This window comes from Trichomycterus rosablanca, chromosome 17, assembly GCF_030014385.1.
Source record: "Trichomycterus rosablanca isolate fTriRos1 chromosome 17, fTriRos1.hap1, whole genome shotgun sequence".
In the NCBI taxonomy this organism is placed as follows: domain Eukaryota; kingdom Metazoa; phylum Chordata; class Actinopteri; order Siluriformes; family Trichomycteridae; genus Trichomycterus; species Trichomycterus rosablanca.
The window spans coordinates 26,675,912-26,691,599 of record NC_086004.1 but is presented as its reverse complement, the minus strand read 5'-3'; the positions used below and the strand labels follow the sequence as shown (position 1 = coordinate 26,691,599).

At 37.4% G+C, this 15,688-nt stretch overlaps 1 protein-coding gene across 5 annotated transcripts in view; it reads left to right on the top strand.

Annotated features, from left to right (window-relative positions):
* Positions 1–15,493, top strand: part of mcf2l2 (MCF.2 cell line derived transforming sequence-like 2) — a 94,310-nt gene extending 78,817 nt beyond the window's left edge. For 4 of the 5 annotated variants that reach the window (XM_063013282.1, XM_063013281.1, XM_063013283.1 and 1 more), the window contains exons 27-34: positions 3,954–4,052; positions 5,193–5,276; positions 7,661–7,732; positions 8,051–8,140; positions 8,287–8,402; positions 8,650–8,765; positions 11,700–11,794; positions 14,868–15,493. In XM_063013282.1, the coding sequence (XP_062869352.1) occupies positions 3,954–4,052; positions 5,193–5,276; positions 7,661–7,732; positions 8,051–8,140; positions 8,287–8,402; positions 8,650–8,765; positions 11,700–11,794; positions 14,868–14,968 (773 nt within the window). In that variant the 3' untranslated portion in view covers positions 14,969–15,493. The remainder of the gene's footprint in view (positions 1–3,953; positions 4,053–5,192; positions 5,277–7,660; positions 7,733–8,050; positions 8,141–8,286; positions 8,403–8,649; positions 8,766–11,699; positions 11,795–14,867) is intronic. The other variant, XM_063013285.1, reaches the window with a different exon arrangement.
* The last annotated feature ends 195 nt before the right edge of the window (positions 15,494–15,688 follow it).

The window sequence follows — 15,688 nt, the reverse complement described above, 5'->3', positions numbered from 1 at the left end:
TAATATATTCATGGACTTTTTAAGTATTCTACTTCTAACTCATTTGCTGATTATATGATTTGTAATAAAGAAGAAAAAACATTTTATTTTATATTAGACAAATCAGATATTGCACAGGCATTGCTGGGATAAGAAACTGCCAAGTGTAATGAACATTATATTATATTAAAAACGAAATAATAAAACAGAAGCATTTTTGTGATAGAGGGAAGCCATAGCCTAGTGGTTAAGGTACTGGACTAGTAATCAGAAGGTCGCTGGTTTAAGACCCACCACTGTCAGGTTGCTGCTGTTGGGTCTTTGAGCAAGGCCCTTAACCCTCAGTTGCTCAAACTGTATACTGTAACTGTACTGTAAGTCGCTTTGGATAAAGGTGTCTGCTAAATGCCGAACATGTAAATGTTCTCGTTTTCTTAGACCTTTGGCTGCCACATTATTTATTATAAAAATGAACTTATTTCTTCATTGTGTAGTAAAACTTATTACTACACAATAACTTTATAACTTATAAACTAAAGCTATTCAACAACGTCCCCCTGATGACCTTATGACTGATCAGGCATCTTCTATTTTATGCTGTCATAAATTTTTGGCAGTGGATTTCTCCCTCTACATGCTGACATAGTAACATTAGTAGTAATATTGGTTTAGTTTTCCCTGACTTTTACCTCATAAATGGGCTTAAGGATTTTATTGTTGTCATTAAAGCCTTTTCTGCTATTAAAAATAAAAAATGTTGCTTTTTAAACCTTTGCCCACTCAGTGTAAAGTTAATGAGGTGCAAGAGATTAGAAGACATTAAACCTAAGCTGTAGTTTTCTTAATGAAATCTCTAGCTCTTTTTATGCTACTCCATTACCCATAACTCCCTAGCAGTGGCAGTAATAACTAATTACGTTTAAGCACTGTTTACAAGCCCTGCCTGGAAATATTTTTGAATATTGAATGTTTATGCACTTAATAAAATTAACATTTTACTGATATTGTTAAAGACTTCAAAACTTTTGTAGTACAGTTAAACTCTGGCTTATATGCAGGTGGTTTTCAATAGTTTTTATCCCAAATTTAGACTTTATATTTACTGTCATGCTGTTTTTAGGTCTGTGGTTTTGGGAGTGTGTAAATTCAAAAGATGAAGACGTCACTGTGAGACTGACACCCCTGACTAAAGTGTTATCCGGGTGCTACAGTATCAGCATATGGAACTGTGCTCATTACAATCACAGAGCTGGTTATGCATATGATTCAGACCTTTTATGTTATTCTCAGGGGCACAGAGCAAAATTAGCTTGCAGAACTAACAGTCCTTCACACTGTGTGGAAGACAGCTGACATGAAACTTTAGAAGTCTTCTAAGCAGTCGTTTTTGGCAGTTTCATCCCAGACTGAGTTGTGTTTGATAGCAGAGTGTTAGGTCAAACTTTACTGAGCAGCCAGTCTGACACTGATATATAGTGCAAACTGTAGCTTCTTTGCCACCTCACTGTAGTTATTGTGGTTTGGCACATTTAAAACTTTATATTCAGAACAGTTTTAAAGTTACACCTTTATTTAACATTTTACTGACGGCTCTGCTTCTTCCTGAATGGATAATATTTGGAATCAGTAGGTCTATTTCATCTACTCATGTGAAGTGGATCCTGGTACCATCTCTTTTTCAAGTAAACAATGCACTTGTGCCTGAGCCATCTGCACGATTCATCATAAGGAGTTCAACAATTCACCTATTATAAATACTAAGAAGCACTAAGAAATTATGAAATTCATGTACACTTCAACGATTTTTTAAAAGAAAAAGTGTGTATGAAGGGGCATGAGAAAAAAAAAAGTGTTTTTTAATGTTTTTTAACTAGTTTTCTCTAATGTACAGTACAGGCCAAAAGTTTGGACACACCTTCTCATTCCTGTGGTTTCTCTTAATTTTTTTTAATTTTCTACATTGTAGATTAATACTAAAGACATCCAAACTATGAAGGAACACATATGGAATTATGTAGTAAACAAAAAAGTGTTAAACACTTAATATGTTTTATATTTTAGATTCTTCAAAGTAGCCATCTTTTGCTTTAATGACAGATTTGCACACTCTTTGAAATTTTCTCAACCAGCTTTATTAGGTTTCCACCTGGAATGGTTTTCAATGAATGTTTGTGCCTTGTCTAGAGTGAATTTTTGGAATTTGTTGCTTTTTTAATGTGTTTGAGACCATCAGTTGGGTTGTGCAGAGGTAGAGTTGGTAAAATATAAAACATATTCTGGTTTGTTTAACACTTTTTGGTTCACTACATAATTCTTCATAGTTTGGATGTCTTCAGTATTAATCTATAATGTAGAAAATAAAAATAATCAAGAAAAAACATTGAAGAGAAGGTGTGTCCAAACTTTTGGCTGGTGTGTCCAAACTTTTGGCCTGTACTGTACATATTTGTTAAATTAAATGGTTTTAGACCCCAATACTACTTGCAGTTAAAGACAAGAAAAGCATGTGGAAACACAAAGCCTAGTTTTGAAAATGGTCATTTTATTAATAAAAGGCAAAAATGTCATGCAACACCTACACTGATCAGCCATAACATTAAAACCACCTTGTTTCTACACTCACTGTCCATTTTATCAGCTCCACTTACCATATAGAAGCACTTTGTAGTTCTACAATTACTGACTGTCCTTCTCTGCATGCTTTGTTAGCCCCCTTTCATACTGTTCTTCAATGGTCAGGACTCTCCCAAGACCACCACAGAGCAGGTGTTATTTAGGTGGTGGATCACTCTCAGCACTGCAGTGACACTTACATGGTGGTGGTGTGTTAGTGTGCTGGACTGAGAATAGTCAACCAACAAAAATATCCAGCCAACAGTGCCCTGTGGGCAGCGTCCTGTGACCACTGATGAGGGTCTAGAAGATGACCAACTCAAACATCAGCAATAGATGAGCGATCGTCTCTGACTTTACATCTACAAGGTGGACCAACCAGGTAGGAGTGTCTAATAGAGTGGACAGTGAGTGGACACGGTATTTAAAAACTCCAGCAGCGCTGCTGTGTCTGATCCACTCATACCAGCACAACACACACTAACACACCACCACCATGTCAGTGTCACTGCAGTGCTGAGAATGATCCCCACCCAAATAATACCTGCTCTATGGTGGTCCTGTGGGGGTCCTGACCATTGAAGAACAGGGTGAAAGCAGGCTAAAAAAATGTGGAGAGAAACATATGGACTACAGTCAGTAATTGTAGAACTAAAAAGTGCTTCTATATGGTAAGTGGAGCTGATAAAATGGACAGTGAGTGTAGAAACAAGGAGGTGGTTTTAATGATATGGCTGATCAGTGTGGATCACCCTTGTGAAAAATTAATTGCCCCCTAAATCTAATAAATTGAACTGATTCAGATTCACACTGTTCCCACGAATCTTTCACTTTTGGAGATAATTGCTGTCACTGTGGTGCTTTGTAACTTTTTAATATTTTGTACTGTTGTGCTGTATGTTGAGACCTTTTTACTACAGGGCTATCGGTACGTAGGCCTCAGCTTGTTTAATCTAATAAAGCCCAATAAATTATAATTTTCCTAATTAGATTAAGAAGGTAGAAGACCAGGGAAATTACAGTTCTTACAGGTGGAATGGGATGCAGCCATTGTGGCTAAAAGGAGACGATAAGCAAGAAGAAACTGTTTTTCTTTTTTCCTTTGTGCTCACGTTGCCATTTATGTTTTTTTTTTCACACAAAACATTTATTTAAACCCATAAAATCCTAGTAAATGTGGCTTTTGCCATTATAGTCTCTTTCTTGCATGTTAAACATCATGCATGACTGAAATGGTAAAATAACCCACCCTACCATGACATATTAAAGGGCACCTTCATGTTCTTTTTCTGCCTCTATATCTTTCACTACTTTATTTAACCCCTTACTGACTGTCCTGCTTTTTCTCTTGCTTCCTGTAGCTGATGCTATTGCCAACATTAGTTCAGACCCCTCATCTGCTTTGGCTAGAAAGCGCTTCACATTACAGGGCCTGTCCAATCGCAGGTCTCTGTCATCAGGTAAAGCTACACTGTCCTTGATGTGCTTGTCTCTTACTCACCGACATTATGTCTCTCTTTCAGAGTTCAGTCCTGCCTCAAACTGTCTTCCTGTGTCCGTATTGTGATAAATCAATGTCATTATCGTTTCTGTCATTCATTTCACCACGTATCATGTCATTCATTTTCCCATGTAAAAACGGGGTCTAAATAGGCCGCGGGAACCCAGAGGTGCACTCTGTCAGAGCGGAAGAATTATTTCCACACTCGTAGATTCTCAAAGGAATTCAAATGTTAGCAAAATAGGCCAACCTCTGTATCGAGACAAAGAAATACACCATAGGTGAAATTCCCTGCGCTCGAGCAAATGTCATGGTGTTCTGTTTCAATGTGCCTCTGTCGTGATCTTGACATTTTAAAAAAGAGGTGTCTTTCCATTTTAGGTGCTTGTTTTTGATTTAAGGTTCTCCTTCAGTTTTTATTGCTCGGAGGCCTGACTTTAACATCCTAGCTGCGTGTTGTAAAGTGCTATTAAATCGTGCAACCTTGAAGAATGTTTCGTTTGCAATAAAACATACTTCACTGGTTGAATATGGCCATCTGAGACCTTTTAATATCATTAATCTGCCTGCAAATAATCCTTTTAGTATGACACAAATTTAGTTGAATGAAGTGTGCGCACCACCTTTATTTGGAAGGTTAATTAGGTTGCTCCTTAAATAATGATTGTATTTGTGATTATAACTATTGGAAAGTCACAACAAAAGGGCATGTACTGGCTTCCTCTTGCTTAGGAACTGAAACAGGAAGCCAATGCATTTTAGCATCGATGCGTGTCTATCTGGCTTCGATTTTCCCAATATTTCATGCAGAGCCCATGTGTAAAGTGGCGGATCACCTGAGTGTCCACAATCTCCCATTGTCATCATTCATTTCTGTTCATCTTCATTCATCCCACACTTGTCAGATGTAAAACTGTGGAATACTATTATTACTTATCCTGCCTACTGCTTTTACAAACCAACATCTGACCATACAGAATCCAAAGCCTGGATACAAAGCAGTCTTTAGCATTTGCACTCAGAGTTACTATTACTAACCTCTCTCACTTTAAGCTTTCTGTCCTACCCAATTACTAACCCCTCCTGCTTTTTGCTTTAGAACCAGCACCTAAAGAGGCTGAAGTCCCACGTCGTTTCTCTTTAGCTTCCACCCTCGGGGCCTCTTCTACCACACGCACAAAAGGTACCTAATCACCAGTATTTTCTCATCAACCTTCGTCTAAAGAAAACCCAACTACATTTATTCGTGCAGACAAAGTACAGACTGGTTAGCTATTTGTTCAAGGGGCTTTATTGTCAGTTCAGCTATATACGAGTACACAGTGGAACAAAACAAAGCTCCTCCAGGACCAGGGTACAACACAGTATACACAGCACAGAGAAAAAAAACAGTACAATAAATACACGGATCTACAATAAACAGACACTTTATATTATAAAAAGTGTGAAGGACAAAACCAAAAGACTAAGTGTAAAAAAGCATAAGACAAAAAAGGGATTTCTGCACAAGGCTCTGTATGTTAAAGCACTAATCCATGAAATCAAGGCTAAGTCTAGAAACGTACTTAATGCAAACATAAACCTCCAGCTCCGCAAGCTTGGTTTCACATGATGCACTTTCAAGTGTTAGAATGCAATTAATAATTCAATGTAAGCGCACGCTGCATTCTGAGCATTACAGAAAGGGGCGCTGAAGCGGCGTTATGTCTTTTTTTTTACTCTCACAGTGTGTTTATCTCTGATCTGTCACTGCAGAACAATTTAATGACTGTTTTACCAGGATAGATCTAGTTATGTCAAATAGATATTTACGACACTTCATTTCACTCTGACAAGGAAACTGTAAAAAGTGGGAAAAGCTTTGGGACTAATTTGTGAGAGAGCCTATCACCTCTGTGTGTACTATTTATTTATTTATTTATTAGGATTTTAACGTCATGTTTTACACACTTTGGTTACATTCATGACAGAAACGGTAGTTACTCATTACACAAGATTCATCAGTACACAAGTTTAATGTCAAACACAGTCATGGACAATTTTGTATCTCCAATTCACCTCACTTGCATGTCTTTAGACTGTGGGAGGAAACCAGAGCCCCTGGAGAAAACCCACACAGACACGGGGAGAAAATGCAAACTCCTTATAGAAAGGACCGCCCAGACCGCCCCACCTGGGGATTGAACCCAAGACCTTCTTGCTGTGAGGCAACAGTGCTACTCACTGAGCCACTGGCAGTAACCAATGGCTAGAACACTCCTCTTTGTAAAGCAAAAATGAAAAATGCCGCAAACTCTTATCAGAGTTTACACTGTTGATTCACTTGCAAATGATTCCTTATCATGACTCATTTCTGGGCAGCTGCCAGTGCTTTAGTTCTCATTATTACTGAAATGTATTTATTAATTTAGATTTTCACTCTGGGTTACTGCAACATGACACATTGTGTAATAATGATAAGATAAGAGATAAGATAAGACTTTATTGATTGAGTCTTTATTGATCCCTTTAGATAAAGGATATAAGGGTTTTATAATTTAATTAAATTGTATACTGTTAGTTTAAGTATGACAATAGCTTACAGATACATGGCAGATCCTAAAAACCCATTCAGACATTGATATTAATGCTTCCTTAAACGTTTTACTTGCCTCAGTAGGGCGGCACGGTGGCTAAGTGGGTTGCACTTCCTCACAGCAAGAAGGTCCTGGGTTTAATCCCCAGGTGGGGTGGTCCGGGTCCCTTCTGCGTGGGGTTTGCATGTTCTCCCCGTGTCTGCTTGGGTTTACTCCAGGTGCTCCGGTTTCCTCCCACAGTCCAAAGACGTGCAAGAGAGGTGAATTGGAGATACAAAATTGTCCATGACTGTGTTCAATATTAAACTTGTGAACTGATGAATCTTGTGTAATGAGTAACTACAGTTTCTGTCATGAATGTAACCAAAGTAAAACATGACGTTAAAATCCTAATAAAACAAACAAACTTGCCTCAGTAGTACCCTGTATTGTATCGGCTTTTACTGTGTTTCACACACAGTGCCTGTTTAGTAAATTGCTAGTTAATACCCGGGTAAACGTACATTTGTAGAAGGAGCTCAAGGTGGCCTTTTGGGCAATGCACCTGTGAGTGTAAAGTGAAATAAATAAATGCTAATTTAATGCAACTATTTGCTTCAGTTCTGATTCATAAACGCAGCATTAAATTCATAAACTGTGATATGTTCTGTTATATACAGTAAGTTTAAAAAGTCCAGAGTCTTGAGTCCAGATTTAATAATATATTTATTAATTCAGAAAATTGAGATCTTATGATTTCATTCATGTCCAATGACTTTCGACGAGGAAATAACTTCAGAGGAATCTCATCAGTAATAAACAGTGGCTCCTAATAAGCTGACATTTAGAATGTAGCAAATTCTTCTTGAACTTTGCTCTCTGGTGTATTATGAGAAATCTTTGTGCCGGCAGAGGAGTGAACGCTCATTGAATGCTCATTATCAAGATGCTCTTTCAAGTCTGAATGTATTAATGCCATCTTTGCTTATTAAACTCCCCTTGCTTTACTCAGATCCTCTTTCTGCGACTCTTAAAAGCAAGAGACACCAGATTAAGAGTGACCCAACACCTTTCGGATATGAAGGTATTATATTCTAGCGGGAATGTTGGGTGCATGAGGAACTCGGTTTGTGATGTGCATTTTTTGGTTACTGAATGATCTTGTGTTGTGTGCATGATCTTGTGGGTGTTAGTGAAGGGTGCAGACTTTGCTGCCATGAACTTCATTCTTTGTTTTTTTATTATTTGGTTTGTGTACTTGTGCTGAATGTGCTGAATGGTTTTTGATTTAAGGTTTGCTGTTGATTCATGGCTTGTATTGTTGGCATGGTTATTTATCTGTGGTATTGTGCTGAACTGTTGAATATGGACTAAGTATTAAGGAAGTTACATTTTCTCGCAGATACTTTGCGAGGTGCTCTTCCAGCTGACACAAAAAAAAAAGGTACAGCAAATACCAAGCCCAACGTGCCTAGGTCTACCTCTCAACCAGGTAATCATCAGAGAAATACATGGTTGTGCCTGATAGACATGGCTGCCTTTTCATAAAGATTATCACACCTGTTCTTCTTAAGACTGCAAAAATAGCACTATTTACTAAATAATGCTGACTTATATCTATTATCGTGTTTTTTAAAGGATGGACCCAACGCCGGTTACCCTCAATGGACACTGAGGACTTTGAGACGATCCCATCCAGTGCTGAGGACCTCTCTAATTCTTCAGACAATGAAGAGGATCCTGGTAACAAAAATGTACGCACATACAAGGACGTAGCCATGAATTGAACATGGGCCGGGGGGTGGGGGTTCTACATTACTGCCATATTAACGACTGATTGGAACACTGACAGATTTTAACATTACACAAAGCTAGTGAGTGTAATATGTTTATTTATAATTCGTACCTACCACAAGTCAAATAGAGGCTTGAAGCATGTAAAATCAATGGAATGCAGATTGCTAAGCAATGAACACAACGTGTTTTTGTTCTCCCTTTCAGGGGGAACACGACAATTTTCAGGTGCAGCTGACGTATGAATCGAGGGCACCGCAGGAGATGTCGCTGGAGCCTGGAGATTTGGTACAGTTCATAGAGGAAGCTGAGAACGGCCACTGGTGAGTAATGAATCACGCTTCTTTTTTGTTAACATTCTGCTACTCCTTATTACTGCGCTAGCTTTATATATATACACACACACACGCTCCATTCCTGATTTTCAATAAACCTTTCATACAAGCCATTCTCATATTTTGGATTTATTACTGATGCATCTCTCATTAACCTTTATTCATTATGCAGGGGTAATGTTGTAGGAAAGAGAAGCCATTACAATGGCACTATGCTGCCTTTCTTTTAAAGTATAGTACTGAATTAAAATTCGATCCAAACCGAGCCGGACAAAAGGCGCATCTGCTGTATTAAATGTGTTTCTCAGATGAATGTGTGCATTACAATGCCTATGAAAATACAGGGACTCAATAAGCAATAGATTTCTATGTGTAAATCTAGCATACAACATTACAGGCGGTTATTGCAAACCCTGAAATCCGCCCTTAGAATTACTGCAGCGGGTGAACGAGGGTCTTTTTAGTTGCACACGCGCTTGTTCAGTGCATTCTGGGCTGACTAATATCCTATGAAATGAAAGCAGTGCTAATAAAATGCATTGCCTATGCTCATATTTCACCAGCTCATGCATAATTCATCTTTAAAACTATGCTCAATCATTTTGCATCTTTCTTTGGGGTTCTCGGCGCTCATGTGTCTCGCACCACCCTCTGCTATCCACCCACGTCCCCCCAAACAGACATAAAAAGTTAAGAAGAGCTCACTTTTATTTAACTGGGTATACATTTGAAAGACGTTTATGGGACCGTGTTTTCACACCTCGCATTGCAGTGTTCTTCAGAGACGGCACATTTCTCTCAGAAGTGTGTGCAGTTGCCCAGGGTGAGAGCGTGGCTGAGTGTATGTGTGTACCACTGATTCACACTGACAAACTGACTGTGTTTCTGCCCTACTGATGACAACTTGTTCTTTCCTGAAGTGAGAGCGGGCATTGCTGATGAGGCTAACACTTTGCAAACACCCCCTTGTGGGACAAAATATATCTAAGTTGTGCTAAAAGTAGGTTTGTGGTGGGGATGTTACATAAAATGATTTATTTTATGAGTTCTCTTTTTTTTTACTCTGTTCATGAACAGACTTCTGGGTTTACTGAAAAACACATTCCAAATTTTACACTTTTTTGCGATCATGATAACTATACAGAAGATACGACATTATAATTGTTTAGTACCACTGTATATATCACAGTTATATGATATACATTGACTTCAAACTTATTGTGTGATTTGATTCTGGATGGATATAATTGCTATTTGTAATTAAGTCAGTCTACTTTTTTTTTTTTACTGCTGCTTCCGTATGTAGGGGTCACCAAAGCAGATCTAATCATCAATCTACACTTAATCAGTGTGGAGTTTGTGGAGTTTCTTTTTTACAAAAGTATTCAGACTACTTTGTAAAAGCCTCTTTGGTATAATTACAGGCTTTTAAAGTGCCAGAACAAAGGGTCTAAATAATTTTTGGAACAACTTTGTTATTATTGGTGATTCTGTGTTAGTGGGTAAAATATAAATTATATCCATTCAAAATCAAACCCACAACACAACAATGTGCCCATAAATATATAAATTAAATCTTACTCAGGCCATAATGTTGTCCATACTATGGTAGATGGCAAAATTGTGATTGGATGACACATTAACAAACCTTTTTCATAGAATATTTGGGACAGTATGTAAAATGCATGTAACAGAAGCAAAACATAATAAAGTGCTGTTTAAACTGCACAAATTGCTCAAATCAGCCAGATCTTTCCATTAAAAACTGATCATAATTTTCTAATTGAAATACCTCTTCTCATATTTTCCTAATCATTTTTAGTAGTTTTTAGTATTTTTTTTAGTAATGATACTGTAATCTAATATTTGTATTTTACTTTTTCAGGTTCATGTATTTCTAGTTTTTTAGTTCTATTTACATTTTGTTTTCCTTTAGGCTGCCCCTGGTAGTGTGCAAGCATATTTTACCACTGCGACTCAGAAGCACCAAATTTTATTTACATTAGCAATAGGGTGGCACGGTGGCTAAGTGGGTAGCACTGTCGCCTCACAGCAAGAAGGTTCTGGGTTTGATCCCCAGGTGGGGCGGTCCGGGTCCTTTCTGTGTGGAGTTTGCATGTTCTCCCTGTCTGTGTGGGTTTCCTCCGGGTGCTCACAGTCCAAAGACGTGCAAGTGAGGTGAATTAGAGATACTAAATTGTCCATGACTGTGTTTGATATAACCTTGAGAAGTGATTAATCTTGTGTAAGGAGTAACTACCGTTCCCGTCATGAATGTAACTTAAAGTTACACAAACTGTTATGATTAATCAGCAGTTTATCAGGCAAGACCAGGTTAGGTGTTTAATCAAATGTTTTTGTTTTTAAAGATACACTGCTAAGCAAAGCTTATAGCTAACAAGTAAGCACTGTGCAATTTCTATGCCTGTATCAGTACATATCAGTATAAGTAATTTCATATCTAGCCTTTGAAATTAAAAGGCATCCTGTTACCGTTATCAGTCAGCAATGTTACATCACATACCTACAAATGTAGTAGCAGCCACCTTAAAGATTTGTTCCTTAGTACCAGCAATACAATTCAGTCCTAAATAGTGGGCATACTGTGGTTAAATTCATCAAATTCACCCTGACTACACCATTGCTCATTACATGATTCCCCACGTGCATTCAGTGCAGGCAGGGGTTTGGGTTTAATTTAAAAGTGGCATTCTACAACAGAAAAAGTGAATATAGCATTTATTTAATTTGTATATTCATTTAAATATTGTCTATTTTTCTATTTAGACATTTGGATACTTACTTGAATATAATACATTTATAAACATTGGAAACATGGAAAAATACCCGTAAATTCATAAACCTGTAGATTTTGAGCCTGAGTTTTATTAAATTGATTGACAATTTCTTCTCATGTTGTAGGCTAGTCAAGAACCTAATTACTCTGAAGACAGGGCTGGTTCCACCCAGCATCCTGCAGTCTACAGCAGGAGGAGTGAACATTTACAGTGACACTGGTATTCAGTCTAACCCACTTAGAAACGAGCGTTAAGGGGTGGAAGTTACATTTGTATTTTCCTTCTATTGAAGCCAATTTCATACTAATAATTCACCTTTAAAAATCACATTTTAACAACATCATCATAACAACATACTGTCTCTCAGTCTGCATGGATGGGCATTATTTAAAATACTGACTTTTGTATTTTTAAATTTGTAGAACAAAAATTGCTGTTTCAATTGTACATTGTTGTCAGAAAATAATTTAAACGCCATGGTGGCACAGCTAATATAGTGGGTGCCACACAGCAACATAAGCCGGGTTACATTTGCTGATCTAAGTTTGACTGATGACTGTTGACCTATCCAGAAGATATTTCCACCCTTTGCTTAGTGTTTCTGGGTGGCAATGGACCAACCATGACCAGTATAAAGCAGTTAGTGAAAATAAATATATAAATAAAACGATTCTTTGTGTGGTGGCTGTAGAAACAGTGTTGCTAGTTTACCTTTGGTGTGCCTTCATACTGAAGAAACCAAAGAATCAGTTGTTTGATTAAACACTTAAATTTTTGAGTTATACAGTGGTACCTTGTAACTCAACGTCCCCTAAACTCAACGTGTGTGTGACTGCTGCTTTGCTCAGCGCTGTGCTTAGCGCTTGGCTTAAGCAGTGCGGTAAAACATCATACGAACATGAGACGAATCTGCATTTGTGTGGAATAGCCATCAAATTTACTCTGAAAGCTCCACATGTATCTGTGTTAAGCTGGATTTTTCTCCTGTTTCACTTTTAAACTTTGTTACAGCTTGAGCTTTTGTAAGAATATAAAATGCTTATCATTAAAAAAATAATGTAACTTAATGTATTAAAAGAACAACAAAAAAAACTAAACATCTCTTAATTATTACTGCTCGCAACTTCGCAAGTTGATTTTTAACTGTTTTCAATTGTATTTTAGTGTTTTTATATTATATTTGTCTTATTTCAAGTGTATAAGTGTCAACAACAACCTCATTATTTTACATATGCCCAAAATATATGCAGTTCCACAGGACCATGAAACGCATTAACAGGTTTCCCAAACATCGTTATGGGAAAAAATACCTTAAAACTCAACGCCTTTTAAACTCAATGCCACTCCCAGAACCAAGGTACCACTGTAGAGCTAAATCGTCATTTCTAATCTGTCACGTTTACAAAATGCAATCCTGTAGTTTTTAAATACAAATATAAGATATAACTTTAATAATCGCTGAAGGGAAATTACAGTGTTCCAGTGTGCTGTATGCTGTATCTTTAGATAACATTATTTCTAATACTGTACTTTTTTTATATTCTGATAATTTGGATATTGTATGTTATTATGTTTATGCTTGTAGTTGCTGCCCATCCCTGTCAGTCTTTTTTAACATGAGGCCAATTTGTTTTGACCCACTATGTCACTTACACCCCTATTCGCTCAGAAACAGAGTGAACATCCTCAAGCCATCGACTGAGATCAAAGTAACTAAGAATGTGGTGGGAATGGGTGTTGAATGTGGCACTGAGCTGCTTTGCATTTAAGGATTTGTATTTTGGCAGGAGACCAACTAGAGCATGAAGTCATCTACTTAGGCATTTTTGCCATTCCATGTTGCCTGGCCTTGCTTCGCCTCTTGCTTGAAGCCCTGTTCTTGTCATAACAAGCTGCTTAACGGATATCACATACCACATATCTTTATAAGCTGTGAATTAATGAGTGTTTTTGTACAAAAAGCTTTTACTCACTTGAGCGAGCAGTAACATTGTGAGTACTTTTCAGATGTTAGAAATGGCCTAGCAGGACCACACCTTATTTTTAAATAAAATTAGCACTCAAAAAAGGTCTTCTAAGCATGGGACAAAACTCATTTTGAATTTTATCAGCCAAATAAGTTCTCATGTTATGGAATAATCGGGTACTACATTCACCAAAGCATCATTTTGACTCTTACAATAAATGTTTAAATGTTTCGTTTACTCTGTTTGAACTTATTGATAGATTATGGATTTATAACATTTATTAACATTTTATATAAGCTTCTGAAGGCTAAGCAAAGCATGTTTTAGTGGTCGCTGCTCCTTAAACTGCTTAGACTTGTCACGACTATTTTTAGTGGATTTTAAAAGGAAACGCACAGTAGTGCCACTAGGGGGCGCTGCAGCTACTCTAAATCATGTCTAATTCGGTTTTATAGTAAACAAGTACATTAAATATTTCATCTGATGATGGTGGCATGACTGACAGAGTGAGTGCCACACAGCAACATGGGTCCTGGGAACCAGGGATTCATCTGACCAAGTTGGCTAACCTTAACTTCAGGTGAAACATAGCAAATAATAATAATAATAATAATAATAATAATAGAAAAAATGAATGTAGGATCTACTACACTTCAAAATGAATGCGCTGGTAGTTGGTGGTTGTGATGGATTGGCATCCCGTCCAGGGTGTATTACTGCCCTGCGCCCAGTGATTCTGGGAAAGCTGGACCCACTGCAACCCTGACCAAAATAAAGCAGTGGTAAAACATAAAAATGACATGAAAATATACATGGTCATTTTTTCTTGTAATTAATTACTGTATGCATTTTTAATAATGTTTTGTTCTCTATATAAGGGACAAAACATGTTTAAAGTCACATTCTTAGAAATTATGGAAGTAAATATGTAAAAATGGCAAAATAGATAAATAAATTAATTAAATAATTTCTGTACTTGGTAAAACATTTATGTATATATGAAGTGTATTTATTAGTTTTTCTGTTGTCATTTCTTGATGGGTTACTTGGTATACTGGTATTTAAGATGTGATATCATTACTCTAGATAATTCAGCTACCCTAAAGCACCTGCTAAAACATTCCTGGCGTCGCCCCGGTCTTACATTCCTACATAACACTGACTGTTTGGATTGTTGCTTTGCATTTACTGACTCTTGCTTTGACTGCAAGGCCTTTAATTTCCTTTACAGTATGTGCTTATTGCTTTGCTTACCTGTTTTATACACATGAATATATCTTATTCACCATTTAACAGCTTTTCATCTTTCTCTCTCTTTTTTTCAGATATCTTTAGTGACCTGTGCACTGCAGCTCTGACTGATACAGAGGAGACGGAGGACAGTGTTGGGTTGCTACCAGCGCCGGAAAACAGACTTGCATGTTGAACATGTGTCTTTTTGTCTGGGTTTTTTCCCCCCACTGTATTACGGTGCCACGCCTCCACAGAACACGCAGGATTCCTCCCCACTAAACACACCCTTGTGGGGGAGTTGGGACAACCTGTTGCTGCTATGTCCGCTCTTGCGATGTCAGTGGAAGTGTGTGACAACTGAAAAGTATTACTATTTTTGGCCCTGGATTCTGTTGATGCGAAGCAATGGCTGACATGGCTGGTCAGCTGTTACAGCTAACTATAGTTAGCATATCTGCTGTGCCTTACAGCAAACACATCAACTTTTTGAAATGAAGAAGAAAAAAGCTGTTTTAAGAATCTGTTTTAAGGCGTGTTGTTGGAGTGTCAGCTCCAAAAAGACTCAACGTTGTTTTGTCCTGCTGAAATGATCACTCTGAAATGTTTTGTATAGATTATTAATGTCTTTTGTTGATCAAAATGGAAAAGAACTTATCTCAGCACACTTATCTTCTTGACCTTGTTGGTCAGAAATGCAGCAATTTGGAGTAAAAAATAGCATCTATTATATGTATGTGTAATATAAAGAATTTATATACTCCTTGTATTTGCTGAATTATTTCTTGTGTAATAGCTTTCTGGTAAATTTCTTTATGTAACTACTTTGTATTTTCTCCTGATACTTTTCTCTATGGGTCTTTTAGCCTTCAAATTTTGTTTTTGTACCAGAAATGACCCACCCCCACCCACATAT